Genomic DNA, 19,790 nt, shown 5'->3' on the forward strand with positions numbered 1-19,790 from the left:
GGCTCAGGCTCCCCGCGCCCAGCTCCCCACGGCGGGAGGCCCAGCCCGCCCCATCCCCGGACCAGGTCCGGGGCCCCGCACGACAGGGGACCCATCTGCAGGAGGTGCGGGGCCCAGCGCACGGGGTGGGGGCGTTCAGGGTCTGCCCCTGTCCCCCTTAGGCAGCTCTTCTTTCCACACGGAAGGGGAAACCCCTCTGCCGACATGCAGCAGGGAGAGTTTGCTGCGGCCCGAGACTTCGTGCTTCGGCTCTCGGGGTGACTCCCAAAAGGCTGCTTGGTTTCCGGGTTGACATACGGAAGGCTAGGAGTTGGCTGGAGTGATATTCCCTTGCTGTGGTTTCCTGTGAGCATCTGTCCAAAAAAGATGAGCTGAATATAGAGATCAGTGAGCTGAGTCTTCAAGGCCTCAGACAGGTTGCCGTATGTGTGAAATAAGACTGACCCGGTTTTCTCTGAACAATTGTATTTAATCAAAAAAGCCCAGAAACTGCATCATTAGTATACTCTATTTATAGGAATGCAAGGACAGAAGATGTACAGTTTGAAGCTACATCTGTAGATGATCATATATACTGCAGTATAGTAATAACAACATGGGACAGCAAGTAATCACCTCACAACGGTACACATGAGTGGTTAGACTTACAAAGGAAATATTTACAAACTTACCTTTACAAAACAATGTTGTGTGCATACAAAATGAAATTTGCAATAAAACTGAAGATACATTTAAGGCAGACCAGCAATACACTGAAATAATTAAGGCTGTGGAATTACTTTGCACCTTGAAAATGCTGAGCTATTAGCAATACTGTTTCTTTTTTCCTCCTTCAGTTGATTGTTGCAAAGATTGAAAAGCATCAATATAATCCAACTGTTTGCTCTCCTCTCAGTGAGTAAGTCTGAGATTTAATTTTTTTTTGCACTTTCTATTGCATTTGCCTTCCAAAAGTTATCAGCAAATTGACCTCAGTGGCAGAGCAACGCCAAACAGTTTGGTAGAAAGAGAAGTAAAAGCACCAGCATCAGAAGTTGGACATGAAGGTGAGATATGGCTTGAGTAAAGATGTTGGTTTTTCACTAGCTTCATAATAAAGACTACAGTTACAGCGAATATTCAGCATCCTGATGCTATGGTAACACTCACCACTATACAGATCCCAGAATGAGAATTCATCACTTGATGGCAGTGTGCAGTCAGCCTAGTAAAATGGGATTTTATTTTATTTCCTTGGGAAAGCACCATTTTCTGATGGGACGTGAAAGAATGAGCTGGAAAATAAATCCAAGCCCAGTGTTAGAGGAGACCCTACCTCTGCAGTGAAAGGAACAGAAACAAAACCAGGTGGTTAGCCCCTGTTAGACCTGCATATATACAGACTAGCCTTTACATCTGTCTCTCAAGTTTCTATTATCCCAGGTCACTTGATGGAGTCCCCTCATTGCCAGGGTATTAAAATATGCTTATATATAGTCAGATCATAATGTGCGGTTCTGCATTTAGCCTTTATTCACAATACTTTTAACAAAGGCCTAATAGCATCGTCAGAAATGCTAATAAACACCACTGAAGCCACAGAACTTGTACAGGTCAGTTGAGGGCACAGACTTTGTCTCAGCATTAACTTAGTTTAAAAGTAAAATGCTTTTAAAGATAAATGTTACTGAAAAAAAAATTAAATAAAAAAGCAGTAAGACTAAACAAGACTTGTTGGTACAAGCAGGATGAGAGAAATTTTATAAATTTTAAAGCCTGTATCACTCTAAAGTGTTAGAGTCTAAAACCCCAGACTGGCTGTGTGTCATCCCTGTAGTAACAGGCATCGGGGCTTGGCAGCTTGGTGGAGAGGTGGGGTTCTCCCACAGGGCAGCATGGGCTTCGAACACCTGAAGCAGAAGCTACAGGGTGCAGCTATGATCACACCTTCACTCTGCCGTCTTGGGAATACCCTGAGTGGTAAAGCTGTGGGCTGAAAGCTTCCCCTTGGAGTCAACTGCTCCCTGGGGAGCTTTGTAAAGGCCTAACAGAGCTTTATGAGAAACTGTGTTTCCCCATGTTTGTTACAGGCAATATTTCATGCACAAAAAAATCCAGTAGTTGCAGAACGCTGCAAAGGGGTTTGGCAGTGCTGCAAAGGGGTTGGCTGTGGTGCTTCTCACTCAGTGGGCTCACTCCAGGCCTACTTTCTGAGCTCTGTAATCTCTTTACAACAGAGTTACAGTTTACAACAGAGTTCCAACAGAGTTACAGGACCTGCTGGATCTTCAGGGAGGCCACAGGTTGGCTAAAAAAGACCGCAAGAGAGCAATGTCAGAATACTTCCTCTGTATTTCTCATATGGCAGCATTTCGTGTCAACTTGATATTATTCAGGCAAAAGAAATCTTTGAGATAAAATGCAAGAATGGTTGATAATCACAAACATATCTGGAAGTACTAACAGATTCCAGCTTTCCTGAATGTGCTGTAAGAAGAGCAGTGCCCAGGAGGAGGGGTTCTCTAACATGAATATGGAAGAAGCAGAACATGAAGGAAAGCAACCCCGTAACATTCAAAATCTTCAGAGTTCAGCACCTCCAGCTCTCCCTTGAAAAGGAATCTATTCTTTGAATCTGAGCACCAATACCTAAACATGTATACTCTTTCAGCCTTTTGGGTTTTTCTTCTGTTATTTGATAGCAATGAGAGGCTTAAATATTCCCTTAAACAATACAGCTTTTCCCCCCTGTGTATCCAAAGTGTCTGCTGTTGCAGTTTGAGATACGAATGCAGGAGGTAGGAAAATATGATGATAAATAACTCCAGATTTCATGTGATACATGAGAATTTGTTTGTATTAATGCCAAGCAGAAAGACTGTGGCTTAAACTGTACCCACGGGCCTAATAAAAGCTGTGGGTTTTATAAACCGCACTTCCATAAACATTTTTTTAAGGGCAGCACAATCACAGCACAAAGAACCAGCTTTGACAAATAGGAAGAAGTACAAACAGTCCTGTAGTGAGAAAGTACCTGAGGCTGGTGCTAATTAAAGACACCCCGTGACGACTGCTGTCTGAAGAAGTTTTGGTTGGTAAGAAATCACATACTTTGCACTCTTGCTCAGGATGAGAGTCTGGTCTTTGTCTAAGAGGTGCTGCTGGATTGCTTAGAAAATTAGCTGCTGCGTTGCAGAGGGAAACTGAGATAGGTTCTAGCTGACCCAGAAGGTTTAGCCTTCTGTGAACACCATCTCTTTCAAGCCTTTCCACAACTTCCCCCTGTATTAGATCTCTCTCCATCAGCCACACAGTCTCGTACATCGCTTCTGACTCTGCTCAGGCACTCAGGCTCACCCCTCTGACTGTGGCTCCCTGCCCTCAAGGTCTGTTCTTGTATTCCATGCACGCAGTGCTGAATGTTGGTTTTTTTGCTGTGCCTCCTTTCTTCTTCACTAGCAAAATACTGAGCACTCAGCGTACTGACAGAGCAAGCACAAAGAAAAGGGCCAGGTCTCCTACCTGCCATGAAACTGAGCTTGGAGGTGGATCAAAACAAGGGCTAGCAGAGCCCTGAGAATTTAACAGTACTTGCGGAGTATCTCCCCCACCCGCAGGCAGAGACAGCTTTTGTTCCTGCAGGTATATTGCAGGCTCACAGTGCAGTTACTTGGATGGTGAATTAAATTTGACTCTTGCCCTTACAAGAGAGTCTATACTGAGCATACGTGGTCAGATCAAGCCCTTTTCCTTAGGAAAACCTTTGGCAACAACTGACATTTCCCATCGCAGGCACAGCAACGGCACTCAGCACCGAAACAAAGTCCTCGCATGCCCGGGGAAAAAGAAAATCTTTGTTCATCAGCCTACAAGACTGTAGAGTTTTATGGTGCGGCAGCAGGATGGGGAAGTCCCAGCCAGGGAGGCGTTTCCCTTCCCAGTCCCACTGCTAGAGAGGAAGATTTGGCCAGCCTATGAACTGCTGATTTGTCACTGCAGACTGCCTGTGTTGGTTATATTTAAGGCTGGCTCCGTCACTGTAACATCAATATGATGATGTTGCAACTTGGCTTGCAAGAGAGAAATGTTTTAATTGTTAATATTTTTTATATTATTATGAATTAGGCTTTGGACATAAAAATATCCTCACAAATACTTTGGTGATGAGGTGCTAACAGTGGGTGAGAGATATTTACAAGTTTGGAAATGAAACAAATGACATACTTAAAACACTGAAAAGGATTTTCAAGCTGTAAGCACAAGGATGAACTCAGCACTCCTACTGCACTCTGAAAGGCTTAGATGGAGTTTGGGCCAAGCAATTCTGAAGCTAGAAATGGAACAGGATCCTTTATATATATATATTTATATATATGATACAATATATGTATACTGAAAACCTGTGATAGAAAAAAATTGTCTTCATCATCATCATCTAGTTTACAGATACTGCAAAAAATGGACACAGCCTTTTCTCAATGCACAGGTTTTGCAAAAGATTTCTGTACAGTGTTTATAAAATGCTCTTAAAAAACCCATCGTAGTCCCATTGTGCTTAGTCAAAACCCAGCTGTATGCTCCAATGAATTCATTGCCTTAATTATAGCTCCAAAAGGTACTGCATGTTGACTTGACGCAGCAGAAAGCCCATGGATAAACGGGGAATTTTGGTCTGAGCACTACCACGCAACAAGAATGTATTTAAGTCACGCCACCATGGAAGCCGATCCAGCAGTGACTAGGGCCTGATCTTGCATGTCCTACACAGGCAAAGTCCCCATTGAAATCATGGCGGATCCGGGCATACGGGCCGTGCAAAATCCGTCTGTTAACCTGGAGTAGGCTTGCAATGATTTCAGCAAAAACAGACTTCGGTCTAGTTCTGCAGTACAAGCTAAGGTCAAGCCTAGTCTCACTCCCCCCAACACTATCCTACTCCTAATCCCTCATACAGTTTGAAATCAGTTCAGCAAGATCAAGAGGATTTCTTATAAGGCTGCCTCACAAAGATTAAGGCAACTGCAGTTTTGGCTCTCGTTTCCAGTTGGTGTTTGCTTCCCGCAGTCCCGTTTCGCGGTGGATGCGACAATAGTACATGTCCCAGGAGGAGCCCATCAAGGGGAGGGAGCGGGTACCCGCTGCCGTTACCCCCTTTGCTTTGGTCCCAAGGAACTGGGCAGGCACTGCCACCTCCACAATGATTTGTACCCTGCAGCTGGGGAAGCCACATGAAATGCAAACGCTGAATACGGGACTATGTACAGACAGATCTGCTTTGCACCTGCTCGCTCCCTGCGCCTTGCCTCAGGACCAGCAGTGTAGGACCCCAGGGATGGAGGCATTACGTGCCTGAGTTCAGCCTGCTCATCAGGAAACTCTTGACACTAGGGACCGGGTGCACATCGTATTGGTGTCTGCGGCGCTCGATGAAGGAAGCCAAGCGGGAGGTATCCAGTGGGATCTTGGAATAGCTGCCGTTGTGCGGTTGCAGCCATGGATGCTGTAAACAAGTGGCTGCTGTTGGCCTTCTCCTGAAGTCTTCCTGGAGGATGACATTGATGAAATCCCTGGCGGCATGACTCACATCGGAGAAGTACTCGGGTGGGAAGCTGAAATCTACTCTGCACACATTGATACAAGTCTCCTCTTTGCTTTCATCCAAGAACGGAGAGACACCACTTAACATGACGTAGGTGAGGACCCCCAGGCTCCAGATATCCGTGCTCAGTGAGACAGGAAGGCCTTGGATAACTTCAGGAGCTGAGAACTCTGGGTTTCCGAGAAGGTGGTGGACGTGGTAATGACCTGTGATCTGAACTGCATCTTCCAAATCAATGATCTTGACACGAGGTACTGGGATTCTTAAATCAATGAGCAGATTTTCTGGCTGTTGAAAAGATAATAACAAAAATTTAATTATATTATATTTTTGTAAATAAAATGTGTAGATTTCATTCTAGATAAGCCCCTATCCAAATATTTAGCTTTGCTTTTTAGGTTTAATAGTCAATCAAAACTCACATTAAACCAGATTTGGGAGATACAGATCAGGAGAGTGAATGACAAGGAACCATCTCAGCTGCTCTTTACACTGCTGTAAATTCGGAAAATGCTAAAGTTGCAATGACAACATCCTCATTTTGCACTAGGGCAACATGCTGGGATTTTGCATGTTGTCCCAGATACTCACAGTTTATTTTCTCAAACTAATACCTACAGATTAAAAGCACCAACAGATTTTAAAATTTTCATAAAACTTGTGTATCTCTGACCAGTTTATTTAGATTCCATTTGTTAACATGACAACTAGCTACATAAATGTGTGTAACTTGTAGCAGGAATGTTCTTCCTGCAGTAAATGTTCTGCTTTGCTCCCACTATCATGTATCGTGGGAGGGACTCTGGTGCGTGCCATTACTGTTGCTGTCGGTTGGCATGGATGGAGCTGACAGTGTTCCCTTAATATCAGGACACCATCATGCCTTCCAAGCCAGAGTGCAATTATATTTCATCCCAGTTGGTTTTCCCTCTGTTTTACCAACTCTTTCAGTATATAAGATCTCTCTGTCTCTCAGAGGGAGATGCTGAGCATTGCCTATACACTCCCTCTGGGGACTTAACATGGATTTTGCTTCCTTTGTTGGCTCTGAGATGATTTCTGAATTTACTTCTTGCACCATCTCTAGACTCACTTTTCTGTCCTATAGCCCCTCATCCTCATGCATATTTTACTGCTGCCTCATGGCTATATATATAAAGCAAAGTTCACTACACTACTGTTCAGATCTCTCCACTTGCTCTTCTCTTATGCAGTCTGCATCAACAAAATCAACATGTTCTTGAGCACGATCCTGGGACAAGACAGTCCGTGGCTAGGTCACTACCAATGCATCTCCTGCTTCCCACTTAGCAACAGAAGGTGCTTTATTTAGCATCTCTCATTCAGGAGAACTGTAAATAGGTCACAGAAAATTGGCGTCCCACCTTGTTTCTGGGAAGTATTTTATGATCAAATAGAGAAATCAGTGCAGTTTCTTACCTCCAAGTGATACCTACTTTTTGACAGGTCCTATAAATACAGCAGAAAATACAAACAATTTTACTGAAAGAAACCAGGATAATTTAGCCTTTTGGGACTAATGCTCACATAAAGTACGGTACAAAAGGAATCTTTTTTTCTGTAGTGGTAGTAGGCAGCAGAAGAATGAAAGCATCACTTCATCTGACATGCCTGGGGGTTGGAGAGTTGAGAAGAGACCTCCTTGGAGCTGGACTGTCCACTATACAAGAAAGTTAAATTCATCTTTCAGTCTCCATTTTTAACTGGCATTTAAGTCTGAAAAAAATTATAGCTTATCTGGTACCCCCTGGCAACTTGAATCAATGTTGCTGATCACAAAACTCAAAACACTTGATCATAACTTCAATCAGTAATTCTCTGTCATCCAAGATAACTGGGATGTTGGTGAGGACAGCAGTACAATGCCGAATCCAGGACAGTACAGTGCCTCCTGCCATGTGCGCTAACAAAAGGAGATACGAGCTGTGCTAATCTAACTGAGCATGACATTACAGAATGCCTGAATTTCTTCTCCACAATGCAGCTTATTCTTCCTCTGAACCTTCCCTGGGTGTATTTCCCACCCATTTCCACTCTCAGGCTCTGCAGCACAATGAGGCATGCTGCTTTCCTTTGCCCCTGCCAGCTCTCCCCACTTCCTGCACCCCTGCTCCCTCCCTTCCCCTTGCTTTGGGCTCTCCAGGGCCTGCTGCAGATGTGAGGGAGACACGTGCTCCTCCTGGCCTGCCCTGAGCTGCCTGGGCACAAGCCAGCTCTGCTCAGGAAGCTTGGTACCTAAGTTGGTACCTAAGTTGGTACAGATGTGAGCCCAAACCATAGCCTGTGGATTTATCTTATAATTCCCCTTCAGTCGGGTGCTAGTGACATCTCACTCTCATCTCAGACATCCTCCTTCTCCTTCATTAAATCCAGAAAGCCCTTGAGAAAAAAACAGTGAATCAGGGAAATAGGTGCATCTCTTGTCTGAAGGAAGAAAAAGACCTTGCGCTGCAGGTCAGTAAGTCCTTTCTCTGGTCAATAGGTCTGAAAGATAGTGCTTGTCCAGGTGATAGTGATCACCTCTTTGGGGCTCAGGCTGCACCTCCTCCCTGTCTGCACAGCTGGGAACTCTCTGTACCAGGGCACTGAATAATAGCATCATACTCTTTTCTTCTTACCTTTATGTCTAAGTGAGCCACTCTGCAATTGTGAAGATACTGCAAGGCTTCCATTGTGTCTCTTATATAGAAAGCGACTTTTTCCTCCATAAGTTCATCATGGTTCATTAGATAATCTAAGAGACGACCATCATCCATCCTACAAACAAATCAAACCCTGCACGTGAAAGATCACATGGTATCTCTAGGAACAGTTAATATTTAAAAATAAAATTGCAATGGAAACTTAATGACCTAAACATGGAGGAAACTAAAATGCAATATCTGATGAGTATTTAATGGTATCTCAAGATGCTGCAGGCCATGGAAGTGGTAGAATGATTAATCCTCAATTGTTATCTCCGGTCCTTGAAAAATTTAGCAACAGTCTCAAAGTAAACTCATTTGCTTAAGGATGGATTCAATAGACAGAGGCAATTCCTTTCAAAGCAAATCCCCTTAATTATTTGCATTCATCTATTTATTTATAGAGCTGGTTGCATAATCTAGGAATAAAATCACTGACATTTTCAGCTAGTAATATGTTCTGTGGGAAAACTAACCCAATAAAAGTTTCCCACCTAGTTTTATTTATATAAATAAACAAGCAAATAGCCCAAATATACTTTATTGGATATACTGTAACAAAGAAGCATTTTGGATTTTGGTTGCTATTTCTCCTTATAGGGGCAAACATAGTTACTACACATCTCTTTTCACCAAGAAGTATTAGAACAATGTAGACTTCAATCTAGCTGAAACACATTTATTCGAATATAAAAAGTGGACAAAACCGCCCACATAAATCTGATGCTATTCAATGGGACAAACTAACTGCTGATACAATTACCAAAGCTTCACTGGAGTAGAAGGCAGTTTTATTTGTCCCTCTGAATCTTATTTACTGTAAAGAAAAGGCAGTGGAAGCTCTGCAGAAAATGGCTATTTCATTTGACATCACAATCAATAAAAACCACATGACAAAATCTTTGCCCTGCTGAAGTCAGGGTGAACTTTATCCTTGGCTTTAATAGGGCTGTGATTCCTGACCAGACACTTGAATTCAAGCTCCACGTACTTACAGTTCCAAAACTAAGATGTAAGAAGTAGGAGACTCGTAGGTATCATGGATAGTGATGTACTGAGGATGCTGTAAGTGCTGTAACAAAGCTGCTTCGTGTGCTGCCTGCTCTTTCTTTTTCATTTTTTTACTAATGAATTTTACAGCAACGTCTTTCCGAGTGGCTTTGTGAATGCATTTCTTTACTATGGAGAATCGACCCCTGAAATAAAAAAAAACCAGAATAATGAAGGGGCCTCATGAATAAATCATGCCTAGTTTTCAGTGCAATAACAGACTGATTTTCGAGGTGTTATTTGATTCAGCACATTAATATTTTACAAGGAATCAGATTTACTAGTTCTTCATAACCTTTTCCAGCAAAGAGCCTCTGACTCTTACCCTGGGTGTAGAGATTCTTTGGGGATTAGCAAACACTGAGAGCAAACGGTGTCGCTTTGCTTTGTGCAGCCATACTGCTGTTCTCTAACAATTTCCCCTGGGTTCAATTTGCTGCCACTTTTACAGGTTCTCTCTCTTTTTTTAGCTGTGGGTCTCCCTTCTCCAGTTGTTTTAATGAAAAGCCCAAACTTTCTCAGATAACTAAAAGAAAAGCCTTGTTAAATATTCACCTAAACCTATTGTTTTGTCTCACTGTTTCAGGCACACAGTAAGAAATTAAGAAAAAAGCTGGCAGGAAAGTGTTTAGGAAACTCATACAGACTAGTGCCTAGTACCATTCCTGAAAGTAAAACGACTCGGTGAAACCGTGTGCTGAACTTAGCCTCTTATTAATATATCACTCTTCTTTCTACAGAACCAGAGAGACTCCTGTCCTTTCAGCCCCAGAATTACTTGCCTCTGATCTCGGAGCTGAAGAACTAACTGCATTAACCTGAATTGTTTGCACGCCCCTTATCTGTTGTCTGCGCAGAGCACCGAGGGCTGACAATGTATGCAGCTTCTATTTAGGCTCCTGTTCAACTGACCGACCCAATCAGCAAAGCGCTTTGGCATGTGATTTAAGTCAGTCACATGCCTCATGTCCTTCAGCAAGCTCAGTCTTTGAGATTAAGTTTATCCAGAACCAGCAAATTGTTGTGACTTCAAAGGCTCACCTCAAATCAGAGATGTCACAGGAGATACCAGCGAGTGCTAGCAGTGGCTCTCAGAGATTTGGCTGCCTAATTGCTCACAAGTTTGCCAGGTTGCAATCCTCAAATCACAACTGATCTTGAAAAACAGGATTTAGTTCATATTTCAGCCAGTCTATATTTTAATCAGTACTTAACATGCTTTTGTAAGGTGCAGCAGTTTTCAAGCTAACTACAAAAAGAACCCTAATCTTTACTCCATGGAAAAAGCTTCAAGCCATTGTTTTGGTGTTTTATTGCAGTGATAAGCAGGGTTAATATTACCTCCCAATCTCATGTAGCTCGGCATAAGCAAGGTCAAAGTTTTCCTTCCATGAAATAGTGGCACCATCAGCAGCAGAGTCTTTGGGAGAACAAAGGACATTCAAGAAGGCATAAAATTAAAGAGAGTTTCCTGTGGACTATAAACTGCATATTTTAAAATTATGGAAGACTGTAAACATTACCACTAGGAGTCCAGTTTCATACTGCTCAGGCACAGGACCAATGTGTGTTCCACCACTAAAAGCCAGAGCTCCCCAGAGGAATGCGTGGATAAGGTGGATTCAAATCTGTCCTTGCAATTTTGGGCTACAATATGGACAGTCTAAGGGCATGTCTGTGTGTCACTGGGAGGTAGAGCTACGCCATGTGAGCTCTCGTTTCATCCAGCACAGGCTATTCAAGCCAGTCACAGACCTACTTACACACTAGAGCTGCTGAAACATGGGGAAACGTGGGCTCTGCTTACAGCACCATTGTGAGTGAGCTGTACCCCAAATTCCTGCAGCACTGTGTGCTGGAGGCTCACCTCCATCACAGCCTTCCTATGCCAGCTGCATTGCTCTGGGGTTACCTTTTGCAAGCTGACTTGCAGACCCCAGCTGGGCTGCTCAGCAGAAGCCCCTGGTGCTGCCAGCATTGCTGGAAAGGCAGGGGGGACACCAACTGGGACACGGAGCCTGTTGCCCAGAGATAAAGACAAGAAGCGGTCTTGGGATAGAAAGCAGGGACCTGCTAGGAAACTGCAATAGCTTCTGTGACAGAGGGAGGCTGTGAGCCCTGCTGGAGGAGAAGACATGAAAAGCCTTTCTAGTGGCAGGAGCTGGCTCTGAGCGTCTCCCAGGCTATTTCTTGTATTCCTACCAGGTCCAGGATCAATGTTTTTATCGGGACCCATCAAAGCACACCATACAGACCGCACAGGTGGACACCTGCGCACATCAGCCCTTCCTCGCTGTGCCCACTCACCGTACTCCGGGAGCCTCACAAATTCAGATGGGTCACTGGGCAGGCTGATCCCCCAGGGATTGCTGGCACTCACTCGAAACTGATACTGGCAGCCTGGGGCCAGGTCCTCAATGACGAGGTATGTGTCCAAAGTTGAGGCTACCGACTGCTGCCAGACCTGCGAGCCTGCGTTTTACAGAGGGAGGGAAGGAGACCTGAAGGAATCAGTCTCAATACGTGAACTTAGAGCAGAGGCTTTCTCTGCCCAACTCATGCAGTACCCTGGGAGGTTAAAATCCACAGAGTTTTTAAAAGGCAACGTTACAGCAGACTGATGTATTTCTGATAAACCGGACCACAGGAAGCTATTTTGTGTTGCAGTCACCTTCCAGTCTGGCTGAGTGAGGGAAGAAGGAAATGCCCCTCACTTGACTGATAGTGATGGAAAAAATACAGCCCAGGGACAAGCTGATCTCTCCAGCAGTCTAGCCATGGCTGTGTACAAGTGATGTCTCAGGGCAGCGTGATAAGACAGGAATGGAGAGCTGAGTTGATGACAGCTCTGCTGTGAGAGAATCAGTAGCAGGAAGACTGCAAAAAAATAGGGACAAGGGAGTCCCAGGTGAAGCTGTGACAGGGCATCAGTGCAATCAAAGTGCTTTTGCAGATGAAGTCTCAGAAGATGTGGTAGCTACAGTGAAACCTGGAGCTGCAGGAGGAGAACCAGCTTTCTGAGGCTTAGTATGGGCTTTTTGCGCATGAGCAGGATTACAGCAAAGAAATGTGTGACTCTGTCATGTGTTTCTGCTCCTAAAAGAAAAAAACCCAACCACTGCCTAACCTGCGGCATCCAAAGGAGCAATACTTTATTCATCCGCACATGGTCACAGAACAGATGAGGACCCCTGGGACACTAAGCGCTGTCACAGCCTATGATTTCTTTCAAGAATATATACAATTTTATCTTATTTTAGTAAGTTCAGTGCTTTTTACCTTTACATTATTTACTATGACCCATATATTTTGTGTGCGCTGTGGGCGAATTCTGATTGCCAGGTCTGACAAGGTCAAGCTTTGTTTTACAGGAAGAGTCAGTGATTCCTTTAGAGTGGGAGGAATACTGAAAACTGAAAGCATGCTGCTTTTTTGCTGTTTGTTTTGGTGGCTGTTGTTAATAGAAGAGCTTTTATTCCTTCACAAAAATGCCAGTCACACTGATGGCACAGTGAGGGGCAAGGCAGAGTATTTGCTAAGAGAAGGTATTAATATGACGGAGTGATTAAGTTTTAACATTGGCTAGCATGAGGTAGGATTTTTTGAAGGAGGAAGGGGAAAAAACAGAGGCCTAAGGCACGGTGTACTGCTCAGGGACCCTCACACCTTTGCAGGAAGAATGCAAAAAGGGATGCGAATCTTTTCAAATGCCCTTTTCAAGAGCACATGCCTATGCATATTGGGAAAACAGTGCATTTAATATCTACTTAATTCTTCAGGGGAAAAGGATGGTTGGATTTAAGAACAAATGGATTTCAGAGCTGAGCTTGAAAAGTATGTAGGGATCTGCAACTCTATTCAGATCAAAAAAATAACGAGGCTGCTTTGTTTTTGCATTGCCAGGAACCATCCACCAGAAAGGATGGATACCGTGGTGGTAGAAGGCAAATGATGAAAGGATGCCTTAGTGATGAATATGTTTTAGCTTAGCACACTTTACTTACTGTAAGTGACTGGAGGTCACAGGAAGGTCTGTAATATATGAGAAGTTGGGCTGGATGATAGAAGGGCTTCTTTTGGCCTTAGACTTTGGTATCTGTTCGCAACAGCTAGTGGCACCCCAGTGGCGGCAAGGATGCTTTTGGGAGCTGTTGTGCCATAAAGGAGACTTACTTTGTTCTCATTCTCCCAGCCAGTGAGCACAGCTCGAACCACTTACCTTCTTCTCTGTACTCCACAGTGTAGCCTGAAATAGTGCAATTGCCTGTACTGGATGGGGGTAGCCAGCGTAGGATCACAGAGGTGCAGCTTCTCTCCTGAGCAATGGGGCGATTTGGGGCAGCTGGGACACCTTGGGAAGAGAAAACAAGCACCAAGTCCAGTATCGCATCAACAAGCGCTAGTGCTTTATTCTGAAGATCAGGTGTATCAGGTACATCAGGTCACTACGGGGCAGCTGCGCCTTGCAGAGGGAGTGCTCTGGTTTACTCTGGCTTACCAGAGGAAGGGCAATGTCACAGTCCTGTTCACCTACCACCATGGGTCTGATACTTCTACACTAGCAACTAGGAGAGAACTGTGCTGCTTGCAAGCCCTGCTGCCTCAACATGGTCTCACAGTACCACAGGGCACGGGGAATTTCTTCTTGCTCACAGCTGGTGGTCAACTGCACTGCGATGCCCCAGAGAGCTCCCTGCAAGACTGGCCATCAGAATCACCCCTTGGGTGTAGAGGATCTGTCTGAGCTCAGCTGCTGTAAAGGAAGAGCCTCTTTACCTGCCACCTTCTGCTGCTAATTTTTGCTCAAGCTCAAGACCTGATGCAAAGCCCATAGAACTGAAGAAAACAAATATTCCCATGGACTTCACCAAGCAGTGAGTGAGGTTCTGGAGGTGGGGAGGCAGTTACCCTTGAAGTGTCCAAAAATGACACAAGCAAGGCTTTCAGAGTGCTTCTGGGCGTATGGTGCTTGGTATGTTTGGCAGCAGATTGACAAATGACCAATAATTCTTCTGCGCTTTGCTCAGGGCTCCCTTCAGCACAGGAGTAGTTAGTGCAGCCATTAACTTGCTTAGATAAATTGGGGAGTTTGTGAGACCAAACAAAGTGACTTCTAAATGCTCGTGACACTCCTGCATCCATAAGTCACCAGTTAGACATTCGTCTCTGTGCCATCCCCTTCAACACAGCTGGCACCCCTCATCTCTCATGCTAACAGATCCCTTCCCAGAGCTGGAGGTCATGAGCATCAACTCATCATTTCATATTCATTACAATTAGATGGGTCACTAATTACAGCACTGAGAATTCAGGCTCGGAGACATGTCTCCAAGTTGAATCCCTGCAGAACAGTTCACCCAGGCCAAATCTTACTTTTACCTCCTCTGTCCCCCACAGAGAAGGGGAGGCTGAAAATCGGTGTCACTGGATCCCAGGACCCCCTGATCCAGGCAGGCTCTAAAGCCCAGAGCTCCCTCCAGGCAGCCAGGGCGTCATCCCCCCAGGGGCTCCGCAGCCTGAGGGAGCTCAGCTTCCCCCGGCCGACCCTACCGAGCCCCTGGGAAGCAGCACTGCAAGCAGGATGCAGGAGCTGAACCAGTGCCAACGCATTTTCATTTCCCAGATGTGATGCTTGTGATCAGACGACTTAATCAAGCACAAAGAGTCTGCAATGCCTTCAGCCATCAGTGGGAGTCTGGGCTGAGGAATGGTTGTATGATTTTAACGTCTCAATTCACCTGGCACAGCTCCACGTCCGGCTGCCTTTGCACTGGCTATTCCTGTGTGCTCCTAGCCCCCACCAAGGGACCCTGTACAGGAAAAATCCTGGGTGTTAAGGTCAGATGTGCTACCTTGAACTTTGATGGTTGCAGAGGTTGATGCGGTTCCATGTTCATTGGTTGCCACACAGGTGTAAATGCCGCTGTCCTGAGGCATCAGGTTGCAGATTTTCAAGGTGAGCTCTCCGGAGTCACTGTGGATGCAGGAAGTCCCGATTATAAAGTGCCGCTTCACTTGCTAATGCTTTTTATACCAGTTCCTGTCCTGCCTCATTACAAACACACGTGCACACAAATCCTGTTAACTCATTTGAAGGAACATCCCCCCAGCATTCCGGTGCCCAAGTACAACCCCTCCATATGTCAGGATTAGGCTGCTAATGAAACCTTCAAGCAGAATGGTCCAAACTGCCTGCCAGGCAAATCTACTTGTCTGCTGTGGCCTCAGAGGAGATGGGGAAGGATCGCTTAAGCAGCAAGCAAAGTCCAGGAGCTGAACATTTGCTGTGCCTGTCCAGAGCTGGATGTTTAGACTCCATATACCTGGAAAGATTTCCCCAGGCACATCTTTCCTATCTCGGGAGATGTTGAGCTGCTGTGCTGCTGCAGTTAAGTTCAACACACGCTGGACAAATTTGGCTTCCCACAGATGCAGAAGGCAGTCACACAGCGCAGGGTGCCTGACATTTCTGGGAAGCTTCAGCCCCCTGGGGCACGTGCCGTTGATCTAATGAGGCTGCCAGGCCCCCGGTCAGAAGGCTGGACATCTCACAACAGCTACGGATAAAGAACGTCAGTGCTGAGTTCATGAGAGACACTCAATCTTTGGGCCAATCTGAGCAAATAAACAGCTCTATGGAGTGCAGTGAATTTAGAGCAGGTCTGTACATAGTCATATCGGTTTGCACATTGCAGTCTTCAATATGCAATTTAAGGGAGTTGGCCTGAATTAAAGGATTTGCTTGTGTAACTGCTTTAGCTGTACTGGAGACCCAGCTTAGAGCCAACAATAAATTCCCCTGATGGCAAAAGTAGACTAGTCCTTGAATGCATAATCTGTTGGAAACTGCAGAAGGACATGGTTGCTGGTATAGCTGCCTGGACACTACAGCTTTTGCTGGTCTGACTATGCTGTTTTAAAACAGGATAGAAATATCCCCTTCCCCCGCAATCTGGACACTCATGCCAGCAAGATTTGTAAGACATCCACTGATCTGCTGGGCCTCTCCTTGGCAGGCAGTGTCTTCACTGAAAACCAAATACGAGTAATAAGACAATACAAGTGCTGATAGTGCACAGGGACCCAATGCACAGGCGAAAGACTGTGATGGAAAACAGAACCCTGTATGGAAATATCCCCCCATCCCAACCCCAGCCAGAAGCCTGAAGATAAGGCACTGGCGATCTACTGAGTAATGGCTAAAATGACAATTTTGGGTGATCTGGGGCAGCTGCACAAGCCAATGGTCTCTAAAGGAAGCTTTTGATCAGATGTAATTTTTTTTAGTGAACATGTAAAATCCCTTCTCTCTCAGTGTTCATTTTTCACTTCCAGTGACTTTGTACTCCCTGGATTCATCTCAGCCTGAGCCAGAAGTGCTGAAAATTTCACATGAAAGATTGCCTCCTGGAGATTTCCACTGCGGTTTGGCCCAAATCGCTTATATAAGCTGTAGATCAGCATTCAGCAGCAGGCTGTTACCTGACCTGAATTCAACTCCAGATCTTTTCGGATCTTCCCAGTGCTTATTGTAAAGATGGTTTTCCTCCCCCTAAGCCGAGCTGGGAACATCATGACAAGCATCCTTCTGTCCGAGCACAGCCAGAGGTAGCTTCCCAGGAGCACATGTAGGCTCTTTTAGGAACAGCTGAGGAAAGGCTCGGGAAAACTGCAGGAGTTACCACTTCTGCCCATGAGATGAGAAAATGCCCAAGTGTAAGGGTATTGCAAGCTAGTGAGGGCTTGCTCCGCTCGACTCCCATTCCTACCGAAGGTGAGCATGGCATCAAACTCAAGCAGAGAACATGGAGGCAATATTAGCCAAACTAATATGTTGGAAACATTAATTGCTTCTGGCTCGCAGCTGGCTCAGGAGGTCATGACCTCCTGAGGCAGAGCACAACCAGAGAAAGCTCACAACTGCCAGCAACACACTCTGTGGATATAGTTTCTGTGGGAGACTACAGAGCTACCCAAGCCTCAAGGTTTCACCCTTTCTAGCTGACGTGTGGTGCAGCAACGTGCCAATACACCATGCCAAACTTGATTAACTGCATTTCTAATGAGCCTTGTAGCCTGGCTGGTGCCATATTTGAGGGCACCATGACCATCATGACCAGCTATGCTGGGATCCAAAGGCAGGACCTTACCAAGATGACACTGTGTAAGTAGCTGTGCTGTTGTCATTGTCAAGAATGTTCTGATCCGGTCCTTTCCAAGTTATAGTTGGTTTGGGCCGTCCACAGACTTTGCACTGCAGCATCACTGTGTCGCCGAGCAGGCAGGTGATGTCCACTAATGGCACAAGAAACTCTGGAGCCACTGCAAAAAACATGGGGACACAAACATGACACCTTCTTCTAATCTACAGGCGACGATGTTCCCCATACAAATCTAGAGAATACACTATAGGACCAGCTATGGGATCTGGGTCCCAAACAGCTGGGGGTCCTGGGATTATGTTACCAAAACTTCCCCTTCACTAACAGCCAGCTGTCAACAGCTCAGCAAAGGAGGTAGGGGGGACTGTCTGCCTCCCAGCCCTGTGCTCTGGCAGGAGAGTGAGACTTTGTGAAGGCAGGTTTAGGGGGGGTTCAGTCTCGCCTGCGGCCTCAGGCTGTCTGTATCGAGCAGCGAGCAGAAGGACCGCTTTCCCTGGGGACCGAGCAGTGGAGAGCTGCCTTTTCTGTAAATGCTGGTGGGTGCAGAGCATGCTGTTGCACCGGAGTAAATCACAGCTGCTGACTTGCCCCTCCGTGCCAGTCAGTGGACAGCTGTCCTTAACTCACCTTCTTGAATGAAATTGGGGTTGATTATCTGAAAAATACAAAGAAATAAAAGCATTTATTTTTCTGGACAGTGACAAAGAGAATTCTGTTTTCACAAGGTACCGTGGTGAACCTGACCAGAACCACAGAAGCACTGACCAGTGGCTACAAGCAACTTCTAACAACTGGATAGAAGCAGCAAGCTGTAGTGACAACTGAGCAAGGCCGTGCACAGCTGGGAAAGTAAATGGAAGCTATGGCTTCTTGAACTTTGATAAAGCATCACAGGTAACAGGCACAACACTAAGGCTGAGGAGGGTGGACATGCTTTCTCTTTGCTTGGGTGATAACACTGAAGCCATTAACTCTTCTTCTCAGAGGTGGTTTGTGCCCCGCTGTGCCCAGCTCCAGACCCACATCATACAGCCCCTGCAGTCACCACACACCTGGGGTCTGGCCACTACCCAGCTTTGGGGAGACGTCTTTTAACTTCTGCTCAGCTTCAGGGAAAAAAGGTAAAGCACTAAACCAGAAATACTGGCTTCTTTTTTCTACTGACAAGTATCAGTCCTGCAACAGCTCATGGTCTATCACAATGAGTGAAGCTTCATTCATTTCGTTGGACTGCTGGCAACTTTCCAACTTGAATCTAGGTTTGGATAACTGAGAGTTATTTTATCTAACTAGTTAATTGATCAAGTTAGCAAAGACTTGAAAAGCTGTCTCGCTGTGGCCTATATCTGCCAATTGCCTCATGTAAACCCTAGAAGCAATGGTGGGAATAGCAAAGACAATGCCTGTAAGTTCTCACACGCGGTATCAACCCTAACTACAAAATGGTGTACCATACTATAGAGGTTTTAGCCTCATTAACTGTTTTAATAATCTTATAAAACCTTGTTATCCAAATTCAAACTAATAATTTGATATCAAACACCATAAACACAAGTGTGGTTTATCTTGCTTTAGGTATATTTGTTACTATTTCAGAGCTATTTTGGAAGATGCCAATGAAGCAGTGACCTAATTCGTGGTCTGCCAAAGCTGATGGGAGTTTTTGCAGAGGCTCGGAAACCAGGCCACGAAGCAGAAGCAATAACCCTTCAAAATAACGTAGATACATCTTCAAGATTTATATTTATATTTTGGCTTTATAAATAGTTTTCCAAGGTAAATGGCTCAGGGTGCCATTCAAGGAGGCACTCAAGCATATTCAGGTTCATTTTAGTTTCATAGTCCTTCTTCATAGCCCCAGGCAAACCTCTAGTACCAGCACTGAGACCTCAGGGTCTGTTTTCCCCCATCACCACCCGAAAGGCCGAATGAACCAGGCACAACATGGACTTGCCACTCACAAAGGTTCATTTTTTCCCCATAGAAACATACTTTACATCAACAAACTCCTCGCCATCTGAGACTGAGACTATCCTTTTCCTAGCAATAGGCAGAATTTGATCCTTCAGGACACATCTACAAAGAACACAATGTTCATGGTACTGGCGGAAACAACTGGTCAGTGCCAGTGCTTTACACTGCGTTCCAGAAACAAGTAGGGGCTGCTGCTTGTGGGCAAAGCCAGTTTCAGTTCCTACTATGTAGTGAGTCAGTCCTAAAGGTCTGTACCTGGTGGGCAAAAGTGTGATGGTTTGGACTCTCACATGCTCCCAAGAATGCTGAGATTTCAAATGC

General features: G+C 45.2%; 1 protein-coding gene across 2 annotated transcripts in view; it reads right to left on the reverse strand.

The window, feature by feature from the left end:
• Nucleotides 1-4,380: 4,380 nt before the first annotated feature.
• The window catches only part of KALRN (kalirin RhoGEF kinase), a 530,063-nt gene continuing 514,653 nt past the window's right edge, over nt 4,381-19,790 (reverse strand). For both annotated transcript variants that reach the window (XM_059820280.1, XM_059820281.1), the window contains 9 exons: nt 18,123-18,150; nt 17,484-17,655; nt 15,186-15,307; nt 13,553-13,684; nt 11,641-11,805; nt 10,675-10,753; nt 9,279-9,479; nt 8,218-8,356; nt 4,381-5,866 (listed from right to left, as the gene is read on the reverse strand). In XM_059820280.1, the coding sequence (XP_059676263.1) occupies nt 5,321-5,866; nt 8,218-8,356; nt 9,279-9,479; nt 10,675-10,753; nt 11,641-11,805; nt 13,553-13,684; nt 15,186-15,307; nt 17,484-17,655; nt 18,123-18,150 (1,584 nt within the window). In that variant the 3' untranslated portion in view covers nt 4,381-5,320. The remainder of the gene's footprint in view (nt 5,867-8,217; nt 8,357-9,278; nt 9,480-10,674; nt 10,754-11,640; nt 11,806-13,552; nt 13,685-15,185; nt 15,308-17,483; nt 17,656-18,122; nt 18,151-19,790) is intronic.

The sequence above is a fragment of the Gavia stellata genome, chromosome 8, assembly GCF_030936135.1.
Source record: "Gavia stellata isolate bGavSte3 chromosome 8, bGavSte3.hap2, whole genome shotgun sequence".
Classification (NCBI taxonomy): domain Eukaryota; kingdom Metazoa; phylum Chordata; class Aves; order Gaviiformes; family Gaviidae; genus Gavia; species Gavia stellata.